The 21,232-nt window shown below is 39.1% G+C and overlaps 1 protein-coding gene across 1 annotated transcript in view; it reads right to left on the reverse strand.

Moving 5' to 3' along the window:
* LOC111223172 (multiple epidermal growth factor-like domains protein 11) overlaps window positions 1-18,974 on the reverse strand; it is a 108,984-nt gene extending 90,010 nt beyond the window's left edge. The window contains exons 1-5 of the mRNA XM_022747214.1: window positions 18,969-18,974; window positions 13,112-13,219; window positions 8,722-8,933; window positions 7,691-7,792; window positions 5,545-5,645 (exon numbers count right to left, since the gene is read on the reverse strand). Of these exons, the coding sequence (XP_022602935.1) occupies window positions 5,545-5,645; window positions 7,691-7,792; window positions 8,722-8,933; window positions 13,112-13,219; window positions 18,969-18,974 (529 nt within the window). The remainder of the gene's footprint in view (window positions 1-5,544; window positions 5,646-7,690; window positions 7,793-8,721; window positions 8,934-13,111; window positions 13,220-18,968) is intronic.
* Window positions 18,975-21,232: the final 2,258 nt, after the last annotated feature.

Here is a 21,232-nt window from a genome sequence, read left to right on the forward strand (position 1 = left end):
GATATTTTTGTGAAATACACAGATACAGATAGCATCTTTCTATTACACCCCTGCTATGCATGTTATTCTGCCTTCTGACTCAAAGGAACAGAGAGACACCATCAACTGGAATCACTGATTACAGAAGGAATTATTTTCTTTCAGGATGTGATCAAAAATCATGTTATAACAGATTTGCTGTGGAGATGTAATGAGTGTCAGAGGGAGGAGGGTGACAGAGAGGGGAGGGGGTAAAGGCTGATGGGTGATGGTGTCACAGACGGCCAACGGCTTAGAGAGGCAACGCAAACAGCCTTCAGGATCCAGGAATAAAACTAACATCACTGTCTCGAGGTTGTGCGCCTTCACCAACCAGTCAAAGTGCGGTTTACATCCACCTCTGTCCAAACTCATAACATATGGAGTAAAGACTTTGAAGAAATGTTATTATAGGTATCAAGTGTATGAATCCTTGAGTTATGGCCAAAGACGTGTTTAATGAGGTCACAGTGACCGTGACCTTTGACCATCAAAATCTAATCAGCTCATCCTTGAGTCCTACTGAACATTTGTGCCAAATTTGAAGAGATTCTCTCGAGGCGATCTTGAGATATCCTGTTCATGAGGATGGGACATACATGATGCCTCAGGCCGCAGCTGTTGCCAGCACGGAGGCATAAAGAGAGGAAAGAATTAGCTGGACCAAGAATGAAAAGAAGACAACTGAAGGAGAAATTTTTCTGACAAGAGGTAAAACGGCCTCAGGCTGAGCTGAAAAATTACAAAAGGATTCTTCCAACATCAAGTCAGGGAACATCACAGAGAGATCGATTCAGGGCGACTGCCTAAACATTTAAAGTCTGGAAGCAAACACAGTAAACGTGTTCTACATCCTGCACATAACTGCATGTTTATCTCAAAGATACAGATAAACGGGAAATGAAAAACGGTGACTACACAAGAGCCAGGAAACACAGAAAGAGGAAAGCCCTCTAATCAACTTAGCAACCCCCCACCCCCACCCCTCCCCTCTTTCTCTGCCAGAGAGGGAACCTTTCAATTAGCTCAAGCCGTGCATATCACACAAAAGACCCGTCCGAGGCCGTTAACATTAGCGGACCAGGCAGGCGTCTCCTCGTAGGTAGCTTCTGGCGTTCAAGCTACTCAGATCCATAGAGCAGGAGGCTGTGTGTGTGTGTGCGTGTGTGTGTGTGTGTGTGTGTGTGTGTGTGGCGTCACACAATGGAGTGGAGGGTATTTGTCTATGTCCCCCAGGAGAATCTAATAAAGTTGTTTACAAGCAGATGTTGAATAAAGACACACAATAACAACTCCCTTTACCCCCCCCCCGCCCCCCCCCCCCCTCCCCCCAGGCAAACCCATTCACCTCCTCTCTACAATAAGAAAAGGCAACACCACTCTATAGAATTTACCATCTAGAGTGGATAATTGATTTCTTTTGCTGGATCAAGGAGGGTAGACCAGCATAAGATAAAGACTGAGCAAGGAGATACTCTTTATTTTTCTCTCACAAAAGCTGACTTTTTTCTTCTGACACGTTTGGATTTTTGGACTTTCTAACTTTCACAGTTTATTATCAGTCTGTGTTTGCTCGCAGGTGGATGGACGGACAGAGAAGGTATATGGAGGAAGTATTGTTGCAATAAAAATGACTCATTTATGAAGAACATTAAAAAATCATATTCAGTCTGTTAAAGGATTTGTATGATCACCTCCCAACACGACTTCTGCCTTGCCACAGTAAATCCAGCTGGTAGTCCAGTTTCGCTCTACGCACTTTACTGTAGAAGTTGATAAATTAACGCAGAAATGTTCAGCCACTGTACACTAATCTTGGCTGGCTAGAGGCTAAATAAAAGGACAAGTCTTCTTCCGAATTCTTTCACCATGAGACATGAGATAATGTTTTTAAAATCAGTGTTAGTAATTACTTAATAAATTCAAGTTGCACCTGCTCCTCTAACATAAAATCCTTCTTTTTCCTTCAGCGTTCACAAGTTCACTGAAGCTGTGTTTTGGAGAAACTAACTGGTGGCACACACACTGGGTTGACAGTTTATGATGTCCACGTAGCTAAATACAACAGTCCTGCAATAAATCCTCCCTCATGAAGGTTGTAATGTTCATTCATTCATTCATTTTGGAGGCTGCAGTTTTATTATTTTGTTGAATTGTGTTGCATCATACAGACTATTATTTTGTCCACCCCATTACTATCAGTAATGGGAGCCTAAATAACAGAAATATCTTCTTATTTTAATAAACCTGCATATATGAATTAAATAAATATCATTAACATATATAGTTGCAACATCTTATACCAAATAAAAATTCATCATATAGACATTTTCTTAATATATGTACATGTACAAATTTTACTATGGGTATTTCATATATGCTATAAATGTATATCTTCATATATCCAGTGGATGTATATATGCTATAATAATATAATTAACATATATGGCAACACCACTATTGATATAGGACATATACTTCATATATATTACATTTCTGTATGGGAAGGCTGGGTTCACGGTTAAAGGAAGAACTGTATGTGTGTGTCGTAGCAGCTCTGAGTGATGATCTGTTGTCTCTGCTCAGTCTGACGCTTCGTTTCTCTTTGACTGAGAAATCACTGAGAGCTTCAAACAAAAATAATTGCGTAAAGAAATATTATTTTATCCCACTGACCAAACTTTTCAGCTTTCAAAGATCCATCCCACGCAGCAGTAAATGAAGCTAAACACCACACACATTCTCCTCATCTGTGGATATGGAGACATTTTCTTGTACAGAAATATATTTAGGTTTTTTGTTCTTAACATTAAAGGCAACGTAGGAAGAAAAAGCCACAGCCTGATTTGCCCTGTAAAGCACTCCACAATACAAGAAGATGCTACTGTACAAACAACATATCTTCAGAGTGGAGATATCTGATGTATAACTCCTTATTAGCAGTTTTTTTTTTGCTTGCAGCTTGTTTGAGGTTGTGTTTGAGACCTTTTTCTACTTTTTTCCCCTCTGAATACGTTTATTTCAAAGCTCTCTGTGGTCAGACTTTAAGTAGAAATGGATCCAGAGCCGGATTGATCTAACTTTGACAGCTCCAACAACAGATATAGATAACTGCCTGGCGCAAAGTGAAAAGATAACGACCAAGATTGAATCACTGTTCCACAAGATACACTGCAATTTTAACAAGCCTGGATACTTTGTGTGTATCAAGTGGAAAAAGTTTGAAAATAACAATGCAGATGACAGGAAAATGATTTTGTTTGTTGCAGAGACGTTATGCAGAGCGCACGTTCCCCTGTGGTGGGAATCTTTTATATCCAGCTGTAAGTTTCTGTCTGATAGGAAGCAGCAATGTTGGATTTGTTTTTATTGCCATTTCTTCAAACCCAACGTGCGTTTGTAGCATTAACAGAGCAGCAATACTTCACTTATATAAGAAGAGAGCAATATGTATTAACTTCTGATGAGAGAAGTGACATGTTTGTTCATTCAGAAAGTGAACTCAGTCGTTTACTGGGTCTTTGTGTCGCTGTTATATCAGACACCGACAGCTCACGTTTGTTGCTGTTTGTATCCAGTTGTGTTGCACTTTGAAAATCAAGTGTCTTTCATCAGCCTCAAAATCAAGTATATAACTACAGTCGACTATGACCACACGTGAAACAAAGACACGTTATCTGGTGTATAATATGTAACATCTCCATATTAAAATGTCTAAAAACGACTAGACCCATGTTATTTCTTATTTTTTTGAGTTGTGCACGTACATTATCCTAAATGTTTCCATCACTTCTCACGCTCTTTTTCATTTGGTCGCCTGTCAATGACATCATATCTTCTGTGTGCATTTGCTCAAAACGGACTTTTCCCCAGTTTTAAGTCACATTTTTAAGAAACACTTTTTTTTACCAATGGATCGTTTTCAACTACATATTTTAACCAGACAAAGGATTTTAATCATCGGTCGTCAGTTTTGTCAGAGAAAAAAGCAAATGTTAGACAGATCAGCTCTCAGCTGCTCTGAGAAGTCCTGTGTTCACCATGGTGCATCTGTGAATCACAGATTTTAATGTGAAACTGCTTCATTCAGTGTTATGTGAATGATCAGTTGTTATGAAGAGGAGGACACCTCTGTGGATAATTAGGCTGCCGGTAAAAACCTCCTGAACGCCTGAATCATAAATTATCAGTGAAACAATCAAAACAAAGGTTAGCAGCAATCTAAACTCCACAACCCCTCCCTGACGTCTCATGTCTGTGTCTGTGAAACACTTACTTTAAATGTAAAACGGCTTTATTCAGTGTTTTTAACGGTTACAATCACCTGGTCTGTTTGTTTTGAAGAGGAGACCTCTGCAGATAATTGAGCTCCAGGTAAAAAACCTCCTGAACAACTGACAATGAAGGAATCCAAACCAGGAGAAGCTTACAGCAATGATGGTGAAGAAAACAACTCCAATGATCCCACACTATTTCATGACATCACCCAACGCTGTCTTTGTTATTCTTATTGGGCACAAGATGAAACCCAACTTTTCTCTAATAATTCCCTTCTCTGTTGTGTGGGAACCGCTGCTTTAAATCACAGCCACTGGGAATAATCATTTGTGATTGGCTGGACATCTCTGACATAGGAGTTTAACTGCAGGTGGTGATAGCAAAGGTTTCTTTAGCTTCAGTTAGCAACAGATTGACTTGAGAGCTTTGAGATCGTTTACAGTCACAAGCAATTTGGGCCAAATTTCCACCTCCCCACATTTCCCTCAGACCCTCAGGAAAAAACAGGTTTACTGTAGCTGTTTCAAAACTCCTCTGTCGTCTTCCTCCTCTCACCTGATTCTTAGTAAATGACGTGTATCTCCTATGGGAACATGGGAATTTCTCGACTCAGTCATACAGCACTTGTGAAACCAAGGGATAGATATGAACGCCGCACATCACAACACCAGCAAGAATTCTTTCCTATGTAGAGCTACACACCCGGAGCAAATTAGGTCATCATCAGCTCGACGAGATTCAGCTCTGTCTTGTTTCCCAGTGTCTCTGCATACAAACTTTTCAGAAAAATCACCAATTTATTGATAATTTCCTCCAAGGACTGGGACACCCTGGCTATCCTGACTACTTCTTCTGTCTGTGTGTGCTACAGGTTTAAACTGAGACACATAAAATGGTGTAATATTCTGTAAAGAGCTTGATATGTGTTTTTCGTGAGGAATTACTTATTATATATAATTATTTGTATTTTATGATCATTATGATAAAAAAGCGAGATAAAAATCTGTTATAAACATGAAAAGAATGACTGAGATTTGTGATTGGATGACATTTCGCATGGGAGTTTGTCAGCCATGATAACACTCTCTGAGGTTTGAGTTTCAAGTAATTGATTCTGTGCAGGCAAAGGAACGCCACATTACAACTGTAGAGCCTAAACCCTCACATTTTATTACCTTATTTATATTTGTATAAATATCTGCCTAGCTGAATTGAACCAAACCAAAAAGGTGACTCAACACAACTTACGAACACACAGGTCTCCACTTTCATAGAAGCCTGGGCAGCACTGAGAGCGTCGCCTGTACATGGTCCTCACACCTCTCCTGTAGGCTGTCTTATAGCTTATCCTGTACATGTGACACACACACACACACACACGCACACAAACACCCGAGAATTTTATGCGTTAAAAGTGACAACATGAGAGACACAATGCTATATTTTTATTCCATCACTCAGAAAACAGTCAGCCCAGAGCCTCTCTTCTGATTGGCTTCTGATTGAAGCCTCGGAGAGGAATTGTTAAACTACTTTGAGATGGTTTTTGGTCCTGAAAAACCACAAATCTTTTTATGGATCAATACATCAAATAAAATAAAGGAAAAGTCTAAAATATTGGACCTTTACATTAATTTGAAAAACTTCAGTCATGTTACGACACGCAGAGGTTTGTTTCTTCATGAAAATAAATATAAAAAGGTTTTTTCATGCGCAGTCAGCAAGTTACATTTTTACTTATTTCACAAAGCTCCAAATAAGAATTACTTAATATTTTTTGAATTTACATATCAGGAGACTGATTTAACCTAAATTCACATTTTCTTTCCACTAAAATAGTTCAAGTATATTTACCTAAAAACAATAAAGAAATAAACCAGCAGGTCACATGTTACTCAGAATGAGGCAGAGGTTCTAAAAATGTGTTCACATTCGTCCACTTCTAAAAGACGAGCAACACTTAACCGTTAAGGAGAGTTTCTCCCACTCATTCAAGGACGCTGATGTTTTCTGACATTTCAGTTTAAGATCAATGACTCAGCTCTCAGCTGGAGGAGCTGAACTCGTAGCTATAAAGCTTAATGTGGTCATTAAAGCCGCTACGCCGACAGTCGCTCATCAGAATGACCACATCATCAGGCAGTGCTGAACTGTCAGTGTTGAGTAGTAGACAGTTTGTGTCTGACTGCCTCTGATCCTCAGCAACAGAAGGGTCTCACATCCTGTACATAAGGTTTGACATCTTCCGTCTGATCTGACTCAGATGGATGATGTCTCTGACACATCAAAGAATGGAAAACCTGATCATATTAATTGTTTTACATGCATTTAATAGTCCACACTTGTGTTTACAATAGGTACTTTTTTGTAAAAGCTTTATTTAATCATAAACACTCACTGAGACCCAGAGAGAACAAAACACCATTATTCAGCATTTATAAACAGGATATTATCATTTAATGAATAACACATTACAATGTAGTTGTAAGCAGTTGTAAGTATTTATTAATATGGTAAAATATGTCTTTTTATGAGAAATTATAATATTAATAATGATTGCTGACAAATATTGTAATCAATAAATCAGATCGATAAACACCTGAAAACACCCATAAAGCTGCTGACAACTAAATGATAGTGTTACAAACTATCAATTCTCTGCATGCTGCTTATAAATGTTAATTAGTGGGACAAACTAAAGAGTTACCCAGAACGCATCATTCCAGTTCACTGCAGCTCATTACTCTGGTGTCATGGCTATTCCCTCTGAACTCAAGTAAGGATGATAAATATCTCAACAACCTAGACAGCCTGGGTTTATTAATCAAAATACAGGTGCGCTGACACCTCCTGGATGGCAGTGATGACCTCTGACCTTTTCATATAGCTCACAGGGAAGATTGTGATAGCTGTCTGCAGTAATTGGTTAAATACCGTAGCTCTGTGGTAGATGGCATTAAGAGGTTTAAGGTTGTGGCACTGCGTGAGTAAACATGACATAATCCGGTGTAGATAGAGTAAACTGTAAAATGTATTTTCTGTTTTGAAAGGGCAAACAACCTGAAGGTGGATTTATTGTTAAGTTACTGTTACTTTTTAAGTCACTTATCAAAAAATACACCAAACTTTCTCTGGTTCCATCTTCTCAGATGTGAGGATCTGTTTTGTGTCACTGTAAATCAGTAATCTTTGGATTTTCAATTAGTTGGTTGATCAACTGAGAAATGTCACCTTGGACTTTAAAAAAATCATGATGGGCATTTTTCAATATGTTCTGGCATTTTATAGTTGTAAATTAGTTTGTCAAAAAGCAATCAAGAGATTAAATGATAATGAAAAAAATCTGTAGTTTCTGCAGTGTTAGCAAAAGATGTGTTGCTGCCTGTGTCCTTACCTGTGCCTGGTGCATTTGAACCAGTTGAGGATGTCGGTGCAGCGGGTGTAGTAGACCTGGTCAAATGGATGAGCGTAAGACTCCTGCACAGTCACTGCATAGCTACAGAGACAAAAAAAAAACCAACCACAACTTAACAGGAAGCCTAGAAACATCTGATAAGAATAGATTCATAGTTCAATTTATAATCTTAAATTATGAAAAAATCAGTATCAGCACTACAACATGAAATACATAGATTTTTCCAATTACTCTCGAAGGTTTGGAGAAAACTGAAAACTCAAAATAGCATGCTGTGTTGGAGTAGGACAGAATATTTCTAAAAGCTCAAAATCACAGAGGAAAATCTTTCAGATGATGATCAAGTCAATAACATTTACTTTTCAAAACAAATCATCAGGATGTGAAGTATCGATCCGAGGGCAAAACATGTCCTTGTGGAGCCATTTTTAAATATGGAAAAAGGTTTCGATCGATTCTTTCTTTTATTTTTCTTTTTCCTACAAACCACAAATTTTCAGGATTATCAAAAATTCTGAAACAACAACAACAACAACTTCTGATTTCTACCTCTCTGTTGTTCTGTGCTGATTTATTTTCCCCTAACAATAACCACCTGATGCTGAGAACTTGAATAAGGTTACTGAACTGACTCTAACCTTAGGCAAGAAGTGGAAACTGTAATGGTCATCAAAGATAAAAATCCATTTCCACAATTCCCGCTGATTAAACTGAGAGATTATCGATCACAGCACCTGCACTTGAGCTGCTCTCATAAGAAATGACAGTGTGCTTTTACTCAACAGAGCGCTGAGTGGTGAGACCACTCAAGCAGTCACATTGCCATTGGTCTGAATTTACAGCCTCAGTGTGTCCCCAGGAGTAAACCTTCTCCTTTCTGCTTTTGATTATTGGCAACCCCTCAGTCTTGATTTGTGGCGGGCAGCACATTAGTTCACTACACAGTTTTCAGATGTGTTATTTCACTGTGAAAATTGGAGAAGAGATTGATTGAATTTAGGGAATCTGACCTCTCCCAGTGGCTGCACACGTTGGGGTCATCCGGGTTGAGGGGAAACACCAGAGAGATCAAGCCAAAGAGGATGAGCCACAGCAGGGCTTGGGGGGAAACCCCTCCAGCCCCCATTGTCCTCCCTGTGTCCTTGGGGAAGAAGAGAGAGACCGTGAGGAACAAGGCTATGGTGATATGTTCACAAATCAGAGAGGAAAGATTACTAGCACCCTGAAATAAAAAAAAACACAGATGGAGGAGGAGAACACAACATAACACTGGCATTAAGGATTAAAAAACAGCCGTTTCTCTCCAAAAATAACAAGAAGAAAAACATGCAAGGAAAACTTTTGAGTATCATTCTCAAAAAAGAAAGAAAAAAAAACTCAACAGTATGTTAATGCTGCGCTTCAAACCAGCACATGACAGCATCTGTAACTGCACCTGACACTATAAGGCAGTAGGAGAAAGTACTTTTACTGTGGCAACTTGGGCCACGTGCTTGTTTTATCCTGGCCCAGTATACGCCCAGCCAGTGGTGATGCTAGAGTCCGTTGGGGTCCGAGGCAAAAGCATTGCCAGGGGAGCCCTTCAGTCAGTGTTCATCACCATTATGTAATAAATGGAATTTAACAAATAGTCTCCCGGGGGTTCTTGTCATGTTTCAGGTGTCTATGAGATTCAAGCAGAAAGTTTTCCCCTCTAAACTTCTCAAATGGTTTCATTTCAATTACTGTTTGAGGCGAAAGAGGTGAAATTATTCAATATTTTACTGAAAAGCAAAGATTAGAGAAAAAAATTATAAATTTGTTTTTAATGTGCCATTAATCGTCTCACTACCCTCAGATTTATCTTGTGAGCCTTTGGAGGGACCCGGCCCTTAAGTTAGGAGAGGATGGAGGTGATATCAGATCTATATTCACACTTTCTGGTGGTCTCAGACTTTTGGAAACCACTGTATATACACACATCTCTTATATTATTCAACAGCAACAATTCCTCATTTTATTGTTCAATACTGCAGAATAAACAAATTATTGTCACATTTCTCAGTATCTCACTTAATTAAACCCCATTTTATCACACAACTGCTATCCAATTAAATTTGATATTTCATCCATCTGTTGAACCTGAGGCTAAAAGGAGTTGGTCTTGTTGTTCCTTCCTCTACAAATGTTGCTGTAGTTTTGACCTTTTCAGACTTTTTTCTTGGAAACAGGTGAAGCTAATCTCTGCTCTGCTTCGGTCAAACCTGAGACTCAGCCTCCTCCACAATAAAGGTGAAACTCTGACAGAGAAATTTTGCGAAATCTGTCAGTCATTCTTTTATAAATCCAAAGCTTGCATGCAAACTAAAAAAAATGCATAAGAGAAAATGTCCACCTCTCTGCTGCCACTTTCTTTCCTAACAAAAAAAAAAGGGTTAGCATGCAGCGCTGCACTGCAGAGGAAAAAAATTTAATTACTGTAATTCACAAGAGTGACACAGAGCAGAACATTGATAAAAATTAATCAGTGAGACTAATGAAATAAAACTGGTACAAGTGGCAATTTAAAAAAAAAAACATCAACCGGCTGTGTCGCTGTCAGTGTGCAATGTCATCATACAAAAAAGCAAGAGGGAAAGCAATGCAACCAGGGTGTAATTATGGAGATTTCTTCAAATGTGAACACCTGATTCACAAGGCAGTGAAACCTCTGCTTCGGGTGATCCACTGTTATTTTCCACAGAGCACAGGGAGGGGAGGCTGGATGCACGTCAGGAGAAAACAGTGCTGAAAAGGTGAAATCAGCTGTACTTAATGCAAAAAATAAAATAGCAGGGCATGCGTGTACCGCTGAGAGTGCCAATCAGGAAACGCAGCAATGCAAGCAACAACTCAATGTGGGGTTGTGTACCTGACAAAACCAATCTTGTTTCCACAAAAATCACTCACTGCTTTACATAAACATTAGCTGCAACAATAAAGGCAGCCGCAGGGAAACATCAGTCGAAACTTAAACTGTCAATTTTTTTTTCTCATTTGGGCAAAACTGCTAAATCTCAGCAGGAGAAATGTTTAAGGTAACCTGTAGGTGCTGTTATTGTTGCATTTATCCCCACCTCCTGGGCCTTGAGGCAAGGGGAAGATTTAAGGCAATGGGAATGGAAATTTCTGACAAAATTATTACCAAAGACTGTTTTTTATCATGTCATTCTGAAAAACAGCCAGAAAAGACAAATGTCTCCTCTGAGGTGCCTGTATCTTCGAAATGTTTGCACGACGAATGTTTCCTGGGTGTGTTGTTGACGGCGGCTGTGGGTCCTGACAGTGACATAAGACTCGACAGCGGACCTATTCGTCATGCTGTTCAGCAGCACACGCGCACAGACACACACACAAAGACAAATACACAGACACACACACTGACAGCTCTGGAAAATCATGCTGATGATGAATAAACCCTGAGTGACAGAGGAGGTACGAGGCAAACTCTCCTGCCCACACGTTGTCCCGTAAAGGAATGACATGATGATGTTCATTTGTGGACAACTGGTGGCGTGTTGTCATTAGGTGTAATATGAGCGGAGTTATGAGGAGACACTGAGACATGCTGCAGGGTTTTTTTTTGTTTGTGTGTTTTTTTTCTTACAGGTGTCTGCTCTGTGGAGACAGCCTGCAGACACTTATAATTCAGGTGAAGCAGCAAATCAGCCTCCACAAAATGAATCAACGGCGATGATGAGTCTGACACGAACAACTGCGCCACTGACAAAAGTGCAATAATGACGATAATTGCATAGTCAAGCCATGACAGACAGATGTGTATGAGTATGTGTGGTGGGTCAAGGTTGGTCAAGCATAAAAGCTAATTCTCAATGTAATATTTTTCCTTTATGATGACATTTAATCAATTTATTTATTTCATTTTGCCAGAAGTAGAGAAAATGGAGTCTCAAAATGAAACTGGACATTTTCCCTACACGAGAAATGCTTCCTGCATTTACATGAAAGTATTATAGCGCAGCAGAAAACCATTAAAGATACACAAATAAAAACAGAAAAGAGTTGATCATGAGTCACAATGGCAGAGAAGTTTGTGTGGGTGGGACAATGAGGCAGAATTACTGTAGACGGAGCACAAGACTTCCCAGACTGATTTGTATCAGGGGGCATTTCTACTATCCCAAAATGAATTCCAGAGTAATAAAATTAATGTCCACAAGGATGACATCCAACCTTTGGTCAGAGTTTAGCAAATATTTACAGTCCCCTCTTCCCTGGAGTCATCATGACATAGATCAGTCGACCATTTCCATTTCATACCACAGTGTTAGCCTTTGGCAAGAGAAACATGGAGAATGCCACTTCAATCCAGCCCATATACACAGCTTCATAATGAACTAGAAAATATTTTACTATTTCAAATGGATAAAACCTTGTTTCAGTGAAGAGCTGTGTGAAGCGCAATGATTCAGTCTCTATCCATTTGAGGTAGTGATTAGTCTGCAACCGTTTTAACTTGAACTTGAATCTAGAACAGGAAATCTTTGTATTTTGTATTTTTGTATTATATTATATTATATTTATATTATATTTCCTCTAGTAGGGTCGCGGGGGGGCTGGAGCTTATCCCAGCATCCTTTCGGGCGAGAGGCAGGGTACACCCTGGACAGGTCGCCAGTCCATCGCAGGGCAAACACACAGAGACAAACAACCATTCACTCTCACATTCATACCTATGGTCAATTTGGAGTAACCAATTAGCCTAGTCCCCATTTGCATGTCTTTGGACTGTGGGAGGAAGCCGGAGTACCCAGAGAGAACCCACACAAGCACGGGGAGAACATGCAAACTCCACACAGAAAGACCCCGCGTCCGAGCCGGGACTCGAACCCGGAACCTTCTTGCTGTGAGGCGACAGCGCTATATTTATATATATCATATATTATATTATTTATTATGTTATATTTTGTATTTTGATCAGTTTCCATTGGAAGCTAATGCCATGTTCACTTCACTCAGTTGAGGCTGTAATTATGAGATGCCTAGTCGGGAAAAATTGTTCTCATCAGCCTCAGTTAAAGAGATCAACATGGCTGCAGGTCCATCACTGTTTGCAGTTACATCTGAATCAAATCTAATATTAACAGTCATACAATAGATTCAGCTCATTTGAAAGCAGCTATTAACACAACAAATTAAAACATGACAAAAGAGGCTAATTTAGGCTCTTTAAATGTTGTGATGATAACAGTAGTGGGGGGCAGCCATCTTGGACTCACTCCCAAGTCATGATAACGGGAGGTTTTCCATATTTAAAGTTTCTTTAACCCTAGAAGAGCTACAGTTAGAGAAATATGTCTATATTCTGTTTACACAAGGAACCAAAAATATTACCCAGAGACACAAAATGCAGCAGCTTACCTTGAGGAAAAACAAGCCTGATGAATCGTAATCTGCTGTGTCACTGAACTGTATCACAAGAAAAAGCCACCCAGTGAAGGACGAAGGTGGGACAGGACCTTGGGACACCTGTGTTTAAGACAAGAGAGGACAAGCAAACTTATTTGTCTCTCACATAAACAGCTATCAAAACTGAGAAGCGGGATTTTCACTGCCCAGCCAAGAGCACAAAATAAGCACAAGAAATAAAAAATAGTAGTACATCCTTGTTTTGTTTTGTTTTGTTGGCACTGCTCCCATTTTTCATCCCACATATGTTGATTTTCTCCAACGTCTTAATCATCACCTTCTAGTTAGATGCACCCGAGGACACCAAAACTGCAGAGGATTCACTTCCTCAAATTAATTCAATTTCAGCACAAACAGGTGGAAGCTTCCATCTGATATTCCTTAGGATTAAACCGAGAGATAATTCAGAGCCATCAAACGTTCAGTCAGCAGAGGTTTTACCTGAGCTCTGCCATATTTTATCACTGCGGTTCATGAGAAGGAAAAAAAAAAAGACCACAGGACTACAAAGCTTTTTGTAATTATGTGTGTGTACAGTATGTGGATGTGCATGTGCGTTTGTATGCATGTGTAGGCTCTGTGTTCAGTGGCTGCTGTTTCTCATAAGCAGCAACTCACAGCGACAGCAAATCAATAAAAACACTGTTATTGTTAGTCAAACAATATTTCCCCGGCCTTGATGAATGTCTCACCATCAGGGTTTTGCAGTGCGGAGCTGTCAGACAGTGAGCTTAGACAGAGCTGCCAAGATGTGGCACAGACACTCGTATTACGAGTTTATAGGGGAAGGGGATATGATGTATTATAGAGCACTGGTGAAGAAGACAGACGTACTCCGTAGCTAGAATAACTGTATTAAAATGAACCGTCAGGAAACAGTCAGACCAGTGGTTTCAGATTGTATACAACTCACTGCGTTTTCACAGAGGATTACATTTCTGCTAGCACTTTTTTGTCTTTCCCCAAAATCAGTACGTTGCACAAATACTACTGACAAAACATTACCACCCTGAATATCTTTTTTTCTGTGAGAAGAAAATCCACAACTTCTTTTCACAAGAGGAATCCAGTAATCCATTTACAAACTCTGGCGCAGAGGTGTGATAAACACTTGTACCTTTTCATAAAGCTCTTATTGGACATCCGCCACCCGATATAACATCTATGCTGGACTGGAACACCAAACTCACTCTACTAACTGGCTTCAAGTCCTGCGGGTTTACTCTGAACTTGGTAAATCTGCCTTTAGTTTTAGTGCACCACACATATGGAATCATCTCCAACACACTCTTAAGATCATAGATGATGCGTACACACAAAAAACATGTGTACGCCATTTCCCAGACTCAAATTAGTATCAATAAACACAGGATGTGCACACCTGGCATTCTTTTGACCATGTGTACACACGACTTTCCAAAGCGATCCAAGTTACACTGAAGTGAAAATACAGAATAAGCCAAGACATGTAATTTAACATAAAATAAGCAACTTCACAGAGTTTGCATTCATTATCATTATAAGTTTTGCCGTTTACACAGAAATAACAATTTCACAATTCATAAACAGAAATAATTGTGCTTGTGTGCTCAATGTGTTTTTCTATCGTCGTGTCATATCTTTATTATTTATTGTGAAGCTTTCTGTAAAGGGTTTCATTACTATTTTAATATTTACTAATCACAGTTTTAGACGCCTGTCTGGCGGCCTAATTAAGACTCTCTCGTCCCAATAAATTAGGTTCAGAGTAAAACAGGACTTTACATTTGTTGTGATTGTACTAAAGTAAACTGATGCACGTTTTTGTCTGCCATTTGTGAGAGCCTCAGTTTCACAATCGGTGAAATAACATTTTTTCTGTGCCTGATAACTAACTTGTGGCTGAGACAGTGGGGGTTTTTCTTTTTATGCAAACTGATTGATTAAGGGAGTGTCTTCATTCTAACTGTGGGAGTGGAAATGAGGCCCGTGCACATGCGCCCAATTTCTCAATGAGTGAGATTTATAAAGTGGAACCATGTGTACGCACAGATTTAAAATTCTGACGAAAAGAATGCGTACGCAAAGTTTTAGTCTTGAATCTAGCTTTTTAACTGGCCACTGATGTTAATGGACATTCACTATATACAATACTGTTATGTTTCCAACCAAATTTGCAAAACGCTGGCAAAAGAAAGTGCAAATCAGTTTGCTTCTCCATTAACTGCCAGTGTGCAAATACTCTGAAGTGGGCTCTATAACGCCTCTGTAAACTTTATCATGGCATTTAATTGCTCCTTCCTTCTAATAAGGCATTTATGGGTCTTTTATGAATTGTTTGTTTTCCTCTGGTGTTACATACCCCGGAGTGTTTTTGTCTGTAATGGTGGGTGGTAGAGACACCGTGATGTTCTGCTGTCAGAAAACAAACAAGAAAAAGATGCCTTTATCATAAATCCTGTCCACAGTTATTTCCTTTCTTATTCATTTTCCTTCCCCTACACTCTGTATTACTGACAGGTGTACACTCTGAAAACAGTCATTTTCACATCAATAAAATGCATCATGTCACATTGTGGGGTTGTTATTGTTTCTGAGTGGTAATTTCAGGGCACTATATATAGTCCATAAATTTCAGGACATGGGCATTCATAAAATGGCAGAGGGTAAACGTAGGGAACTATATAATTAACAGGATGTGATTTCAGACGAAGAAATAGTTTTACACCACAGCTAGTGAAGACAAAACTTTAGGACTTCAAGTGTTTTGGAGGCATTTTTGCCTTAATTCAAAGGTGATCACAGTAAATAGTATAGATCACTATGACACCCTAACTTAAGGATTTGATCATAAGGCCTTGGTTAATTTGTAGTGTTTCCATTCATGCACATGAAACAGGAACAGAAGCCTACTGATTGCGGGCAACTATTCTTGATGTGGCTCCATCATCAAAACACAAACTTCTACTCCAATGTAAAGTTTACTCAGACTGGAAATAAATTCCAGATGTTACAGTGGATCAGGAATTGGTTATCAGTTTCAACTGTTTCTACATAGGCTTACTAGCACAGTGGTGCATTCGGCCTCTTGTAGCTGAAATTAGTATTAGAAAATGATCCATTATCCTGACAAAACATTTTTTCCACTTGCTCTTCAGTCATAAACACGGGAGAAAAAACAACTGAGATCAGACTTTAAAAATAGATCACCAGAATTTTTTTCTTACTTGCCTCTCAGGGCTTCCATATAGGATTCATTTATGCAACAGTTTTTGATTCAGAATTGTATGTGAGGACAAATGTCTTTTTTTCCATTAGCAGATGAGGCTTTATAAGCTTTATAAGGCTTTATATCTGTGGTCTGTGTTTCGCTGTGAGACTGCAGCTCTGTCATTCACAATGGCCTACTTCATTTATGGTTGATTTAATGTACTGTTATTCTTGTGGTGTGTTATCAGCACAGCCTTACTGTTACACTGCCACCAATTTATGTTTGAGGCACAAATCATTGTTATGTTTAGTCAAATTATTTACATAGCCCAATATCAAAGATCATAAATTTGCCTGAGGGGGGTTTTTTGTAAAGACCTTTAACAGGGGGAAACAAATAGAAGAAACTTCAGGAAGAGCAACAGGAGGGATCCCTCTCCTAGGATGGACAAACACGCAGCATAGTTCATGCGTAAAGAACAAATTAAAATATGGACACTATTATATTGTCTGTTAGGCCAATCAATGTCTTATCTGTCGGGATTAACATCAGCCTTTTCTTTACATTATACAGATGGTTTATGAAAAATAATATAAAAGATAAATTGTGTTATACCCGTCTAGTCGTCTGCCTCCCAGCTTCAGTTTGTTCCACTGAAATTTATGCTCAGTCAGCTGAATTGGCCACAAGTGAAACCAAACTGTCACTGAGTTATTGCAAAAAATTACAAAACCAAACACTTCTTAATTCAGTATGCAATGTTTTGTCAGCAGCATTGAAAACTTGAATAAAAATGTCCATTTTTGACATTTTTATTGATTCTGTAACTCTTTATTATAAAATTCTACTTCTACGACCATGTAATGCAGAAGAAATCAAAGGGGTCTTAAGAGCTCCACATACGTTATATGTCAATGTGATATTTCAGTTTTTCCTTTTTTAAATAATTTTACAAAAAAAAAAAATCTAAAAAAAACCCACAAAAACAGGTGTTTGATGGAAATAATGAAGAAAATACTGTCACTGCAGAGAGGAGGAAATAGGAAAAGGACACTCAGGTCCCAGGTTAATTTACTTGACAATAGACAAACAACCACATCTTTCCCAGTAAGAACATCCTGCATGACACAATGGAGATATCTATCCCATCTATCCTGTAATGAACCCTCGGCAAAGGTCATCATCCCCCACAGTTTAATTAACGATGCTGATCCAAGGTTTTCCCACACATGAGCCACCAACAACTAGTTGATTCACACCCACAACCGCGGTACAAAATGTGTCCACAGGCTTTCTGGCTTTCAAGCTACCAAAGACTAGTAAAGCTATCTGCAACCATACAGACCTTTAATTTGTGACTCAAAGCCTCATTGACCGGTTTGCTCCCCTGTGGCCAACACTCAGCTCATCCTCGTGATGGAGAGTTACGGCTTGCTGACAGCAGAAAGAGACTAGTCGATCTTCTCAGTGGTCTCCGAGGGCTCTTTGGTAATCTAAACTCAAAAATGAAGCCAAAGCAGTGCGAAGTTACTCCCGTCACACACACTCAAATGCAACCACATACATGTTAAATGTATGCTATAGCAACATAACAGAATTAATGAATTAGTTAAATGGTTTATAGAAATCTTAGACAACCTCAGATCTTTGGGGATATAGGATCCTGCTATCTTCAAACATATTGAATAAATCCTCAGTGTAGTCAAACTAATTTATTTTTTCCAGCAGCCAACACTAGCATCTCCCAACCCGATGACTTGTAGCAAGGGGAGATTATTTGTTTGTAGATAATAGAGTAATTTTAATACTAGAGCAAATTTACAAATCAACGCTGTTAAGGCTTCACTTCAGATGTACATGGGCTGACTCACCACCACTCAAGTGCAAGGTTTTAAAAAAAAAAAAAAAAAATCCTCACAGCATAGATAAGCCTCCGTACATGAGCAGCTGTTGTATATATTATAAAGGTGGAGTTAGTGGACGATAACCTCAGTGACCCACGTGAAGCTGCCTCTGTGTCTGCACTGTGTCTTTAAGAGCTACGGTCAATTGGCATTGCACCAATCTGTGAAATCACCCTAATCCGCCCATTCACCCTTCATCTCGCTGTGATCAATGGTTACCTATGGGCAAAGGGGAGTTGAGGATGGAGGGATGGTATTGATGGTCATGGAGCCTGGTCTATAAATCGATCGCTGTAGTCCCTTCTAGCTGTAAGATTTGCTACTTTTGTTGATTAAGAGGTTTTCACATTTCACTGCAGATGGTTTTCAAATATTAGCTTCTTATTAAACTTGCAAAACAGGCTCAACAACAGTGCAGAACTGTCTCTGCTGGACAGGAAGACTACAAAGGGAGAACTAATAAGAATAACAATGGATGCTCCTGCTGAAGCTATAATGAGCTTAGTGATTTAAAGAACAAATCTGGTCGTCCTCTATATTTTTAACTGTTAACAAATCCCATGAAAAGACCAACAGGGTGTCTCAATGATAATTTGCAATGCCCTCATTCACTAATATTAATATTATGTAGCACCAAAGGTCACACGAGTGGCCTCCTAATAATAATGAGGAGGCAGGGTCCAAATGGACAAGATTTCAAATGGAAGGCACTCACCGCCATCGTCACACTCCACGAATACTATCGAATGACAGATCACTTGCCTGTCGAACCAATTATTTCAAGTTTTCAGCAAATGAACATGTGATCACCATGTGAGTCATCTTCAATAGTGATAAAAATACATTGTATTTACATTGCACGTTTCTGGACATAGACAGAACATAGATTTAAAAAACATAATGTAAAATAAAGTTTGTTAATGTCAACTGATGCTGGCTCTCACAACCATAAAGTGCATGCTGGGTAGTTTGTACCACAGTTTTCAGAGTGTTAGAGAAAGTGAACCAGTAGTGAAATACAGCATTACACCAACAACGAGTTCATTCATCTTTTTAAAAAAAAAAAAAAAAAAAAAAAAAAAAAGGCAGAGTAATTTCATAAAACAGCAGGTCATTGTAGTGCGTGCAGGATTTAGTCAAAATAAACTGCAATGTGTGTTAAGCTTGGGCTGATATTTGATAATACTGAATATTGATAATATTGAATATCACAACATTTCCCGCCACATTCAATACTTTTCATAATATTGAAATTTTAAATTTTTGAAATTTTCATTATTATTATTTTTTTGCTGTGCTGCCGAGTCCTCCCCTTTGCTTACTGTACATGGTACCCCTGTGACAAAGGTGGTGATGATTGTCACCTGAGAAGAGTGGACTCTAAGAGGTCATAATATTCTATGGCAGGTATGGATGTCCTCATCAAATAAATGTCATGTGGGATATTGTTGAATGTGTAATTTGGTGGATTTCTTTGTTTTGGTCTGTGAGTGCAGTAATATAAGACTCTACGCTGGAGCAGCCACATGATGAAATTAAATTGTCCTGCACGGTGATCGTAGACATCACAAAATCGCAACATTGCATCACTTTTACAGCACATCCACAATAACCAGGGCAACCACCAGTGGAAACACAGTTGTTGTTGACATCTCTGTATAGATAACCTTCACTTCTTAACACCAACAGTCCGCAGAGAAAGTTCTGTTTGCAACTTTTGTGTGGAATCAGAAAACTGACTGGGTTGCTTACTTAAAGCTTTATCACAGGAGACAGACTCAAGCTTGAGATTCAGTGTTGAGAAAAAAAAATCTATATTTCAAGATGTAACATTAAAGTCTTTGTAGAGGCAGAATGCAGTCCACCCTGCCTCCTATAACCCCTCCTAGTCTGTAATGTCTTTAGCTTCTGGGGCCATTTAACTTGAACTTAATGTATAATTAGCCCCAGGAAGAAACCAGAGCCTTTCTTGTTTTGCAGCTCCCTCCTGATATCAAGGACAATGAAGTAATAGCATTTTAGGAGGAACACAGTGTGCAAGAGGGAGCTGAGAAAGCATTTCTGCCTTGCAGGACAGACGGGCCGGATGGGGACAGTGGGCGAGTGAAAAGCACCCAACATCCATGTAAACATGTTAAGGTACAAAACAGCACAATCTCTTACATTACTGTAAAATGTAATCTCAAAGTGAAGACCCCTACTGCTGCATTAGTGAGGTAACTTGTCCCTTGACATTCAGGAAATTCTGCAAGTGCAGCTATTTAAATGTACACTGTACACTGAGGGAAATGTCCTCCAGCTGAAAGGGTTTAGAAACTCTGCCGCTGCTGCTGAACAAGACTCGCCTGAGCAGCTACAATGTCATTTTTCACACTCTTCTTCACATAAACTGTTGTCAACAACTAATAGCTATACAAAACAAGATTTCACCATGTGAATCACCAATCATGTCATGATCCATCTGAAAAATAGGAGCACTTCAGGGTAAATTGGCCTCCTTCTTTCAGGTTTTATGTTCCTTCTGTGATTCTTAATAAGGAGGGATGGAGCACCCAATGGTGTTTTGAATTATGTTCTGCTCATAAGCCTACATGCCCTTGATTGTGTTCACGATTCACCAATTCTCAGAAGGTCCCATTCAAACTAAATCGCTACCAAACAAAAACAAAGTCACCTCGCTGCTCTCCTCAAACAAATATTACTCGAAATCGAAATTCCTTTTCTCCCGCTGTCCTTCAGGTTCTTCATGCACTGTGATGATACACGTAGGAGAGATGAAGAGTGTCATTGTGTTGAATCCAATAACAGACACGAGAAATGCATGTTTAGATGTTTTAACTTGAGCTTTTTGTGAATATTACTGTTATACCATAGATTTGTGTTAAAGGAGGTAAAGGATACGTTTCTTTTGAGTTTTTTTGTTATTATCTTCCCGCTGAAGCTCAAAGGCGAAACTGTCTATGGAAAAACAAAGAGGGG

The sequence above is a fragment of the Seriola dumerili genome, unplaced genomic scaffold (genome assembly GCF_002260705.1).
Source record: "Seriola dumerili isolate Sdu_G_001 unplaced genomic scaffold, Sdu_1.0 BDQW01000011.1, whole genome shotgun sequence".
Taxonomy (NCBI): Eukaryota; Metazoa; Chordata; class Actinopteri; order Carangiformes; family Carangidae; genus Seriola; species Seriola dumerili.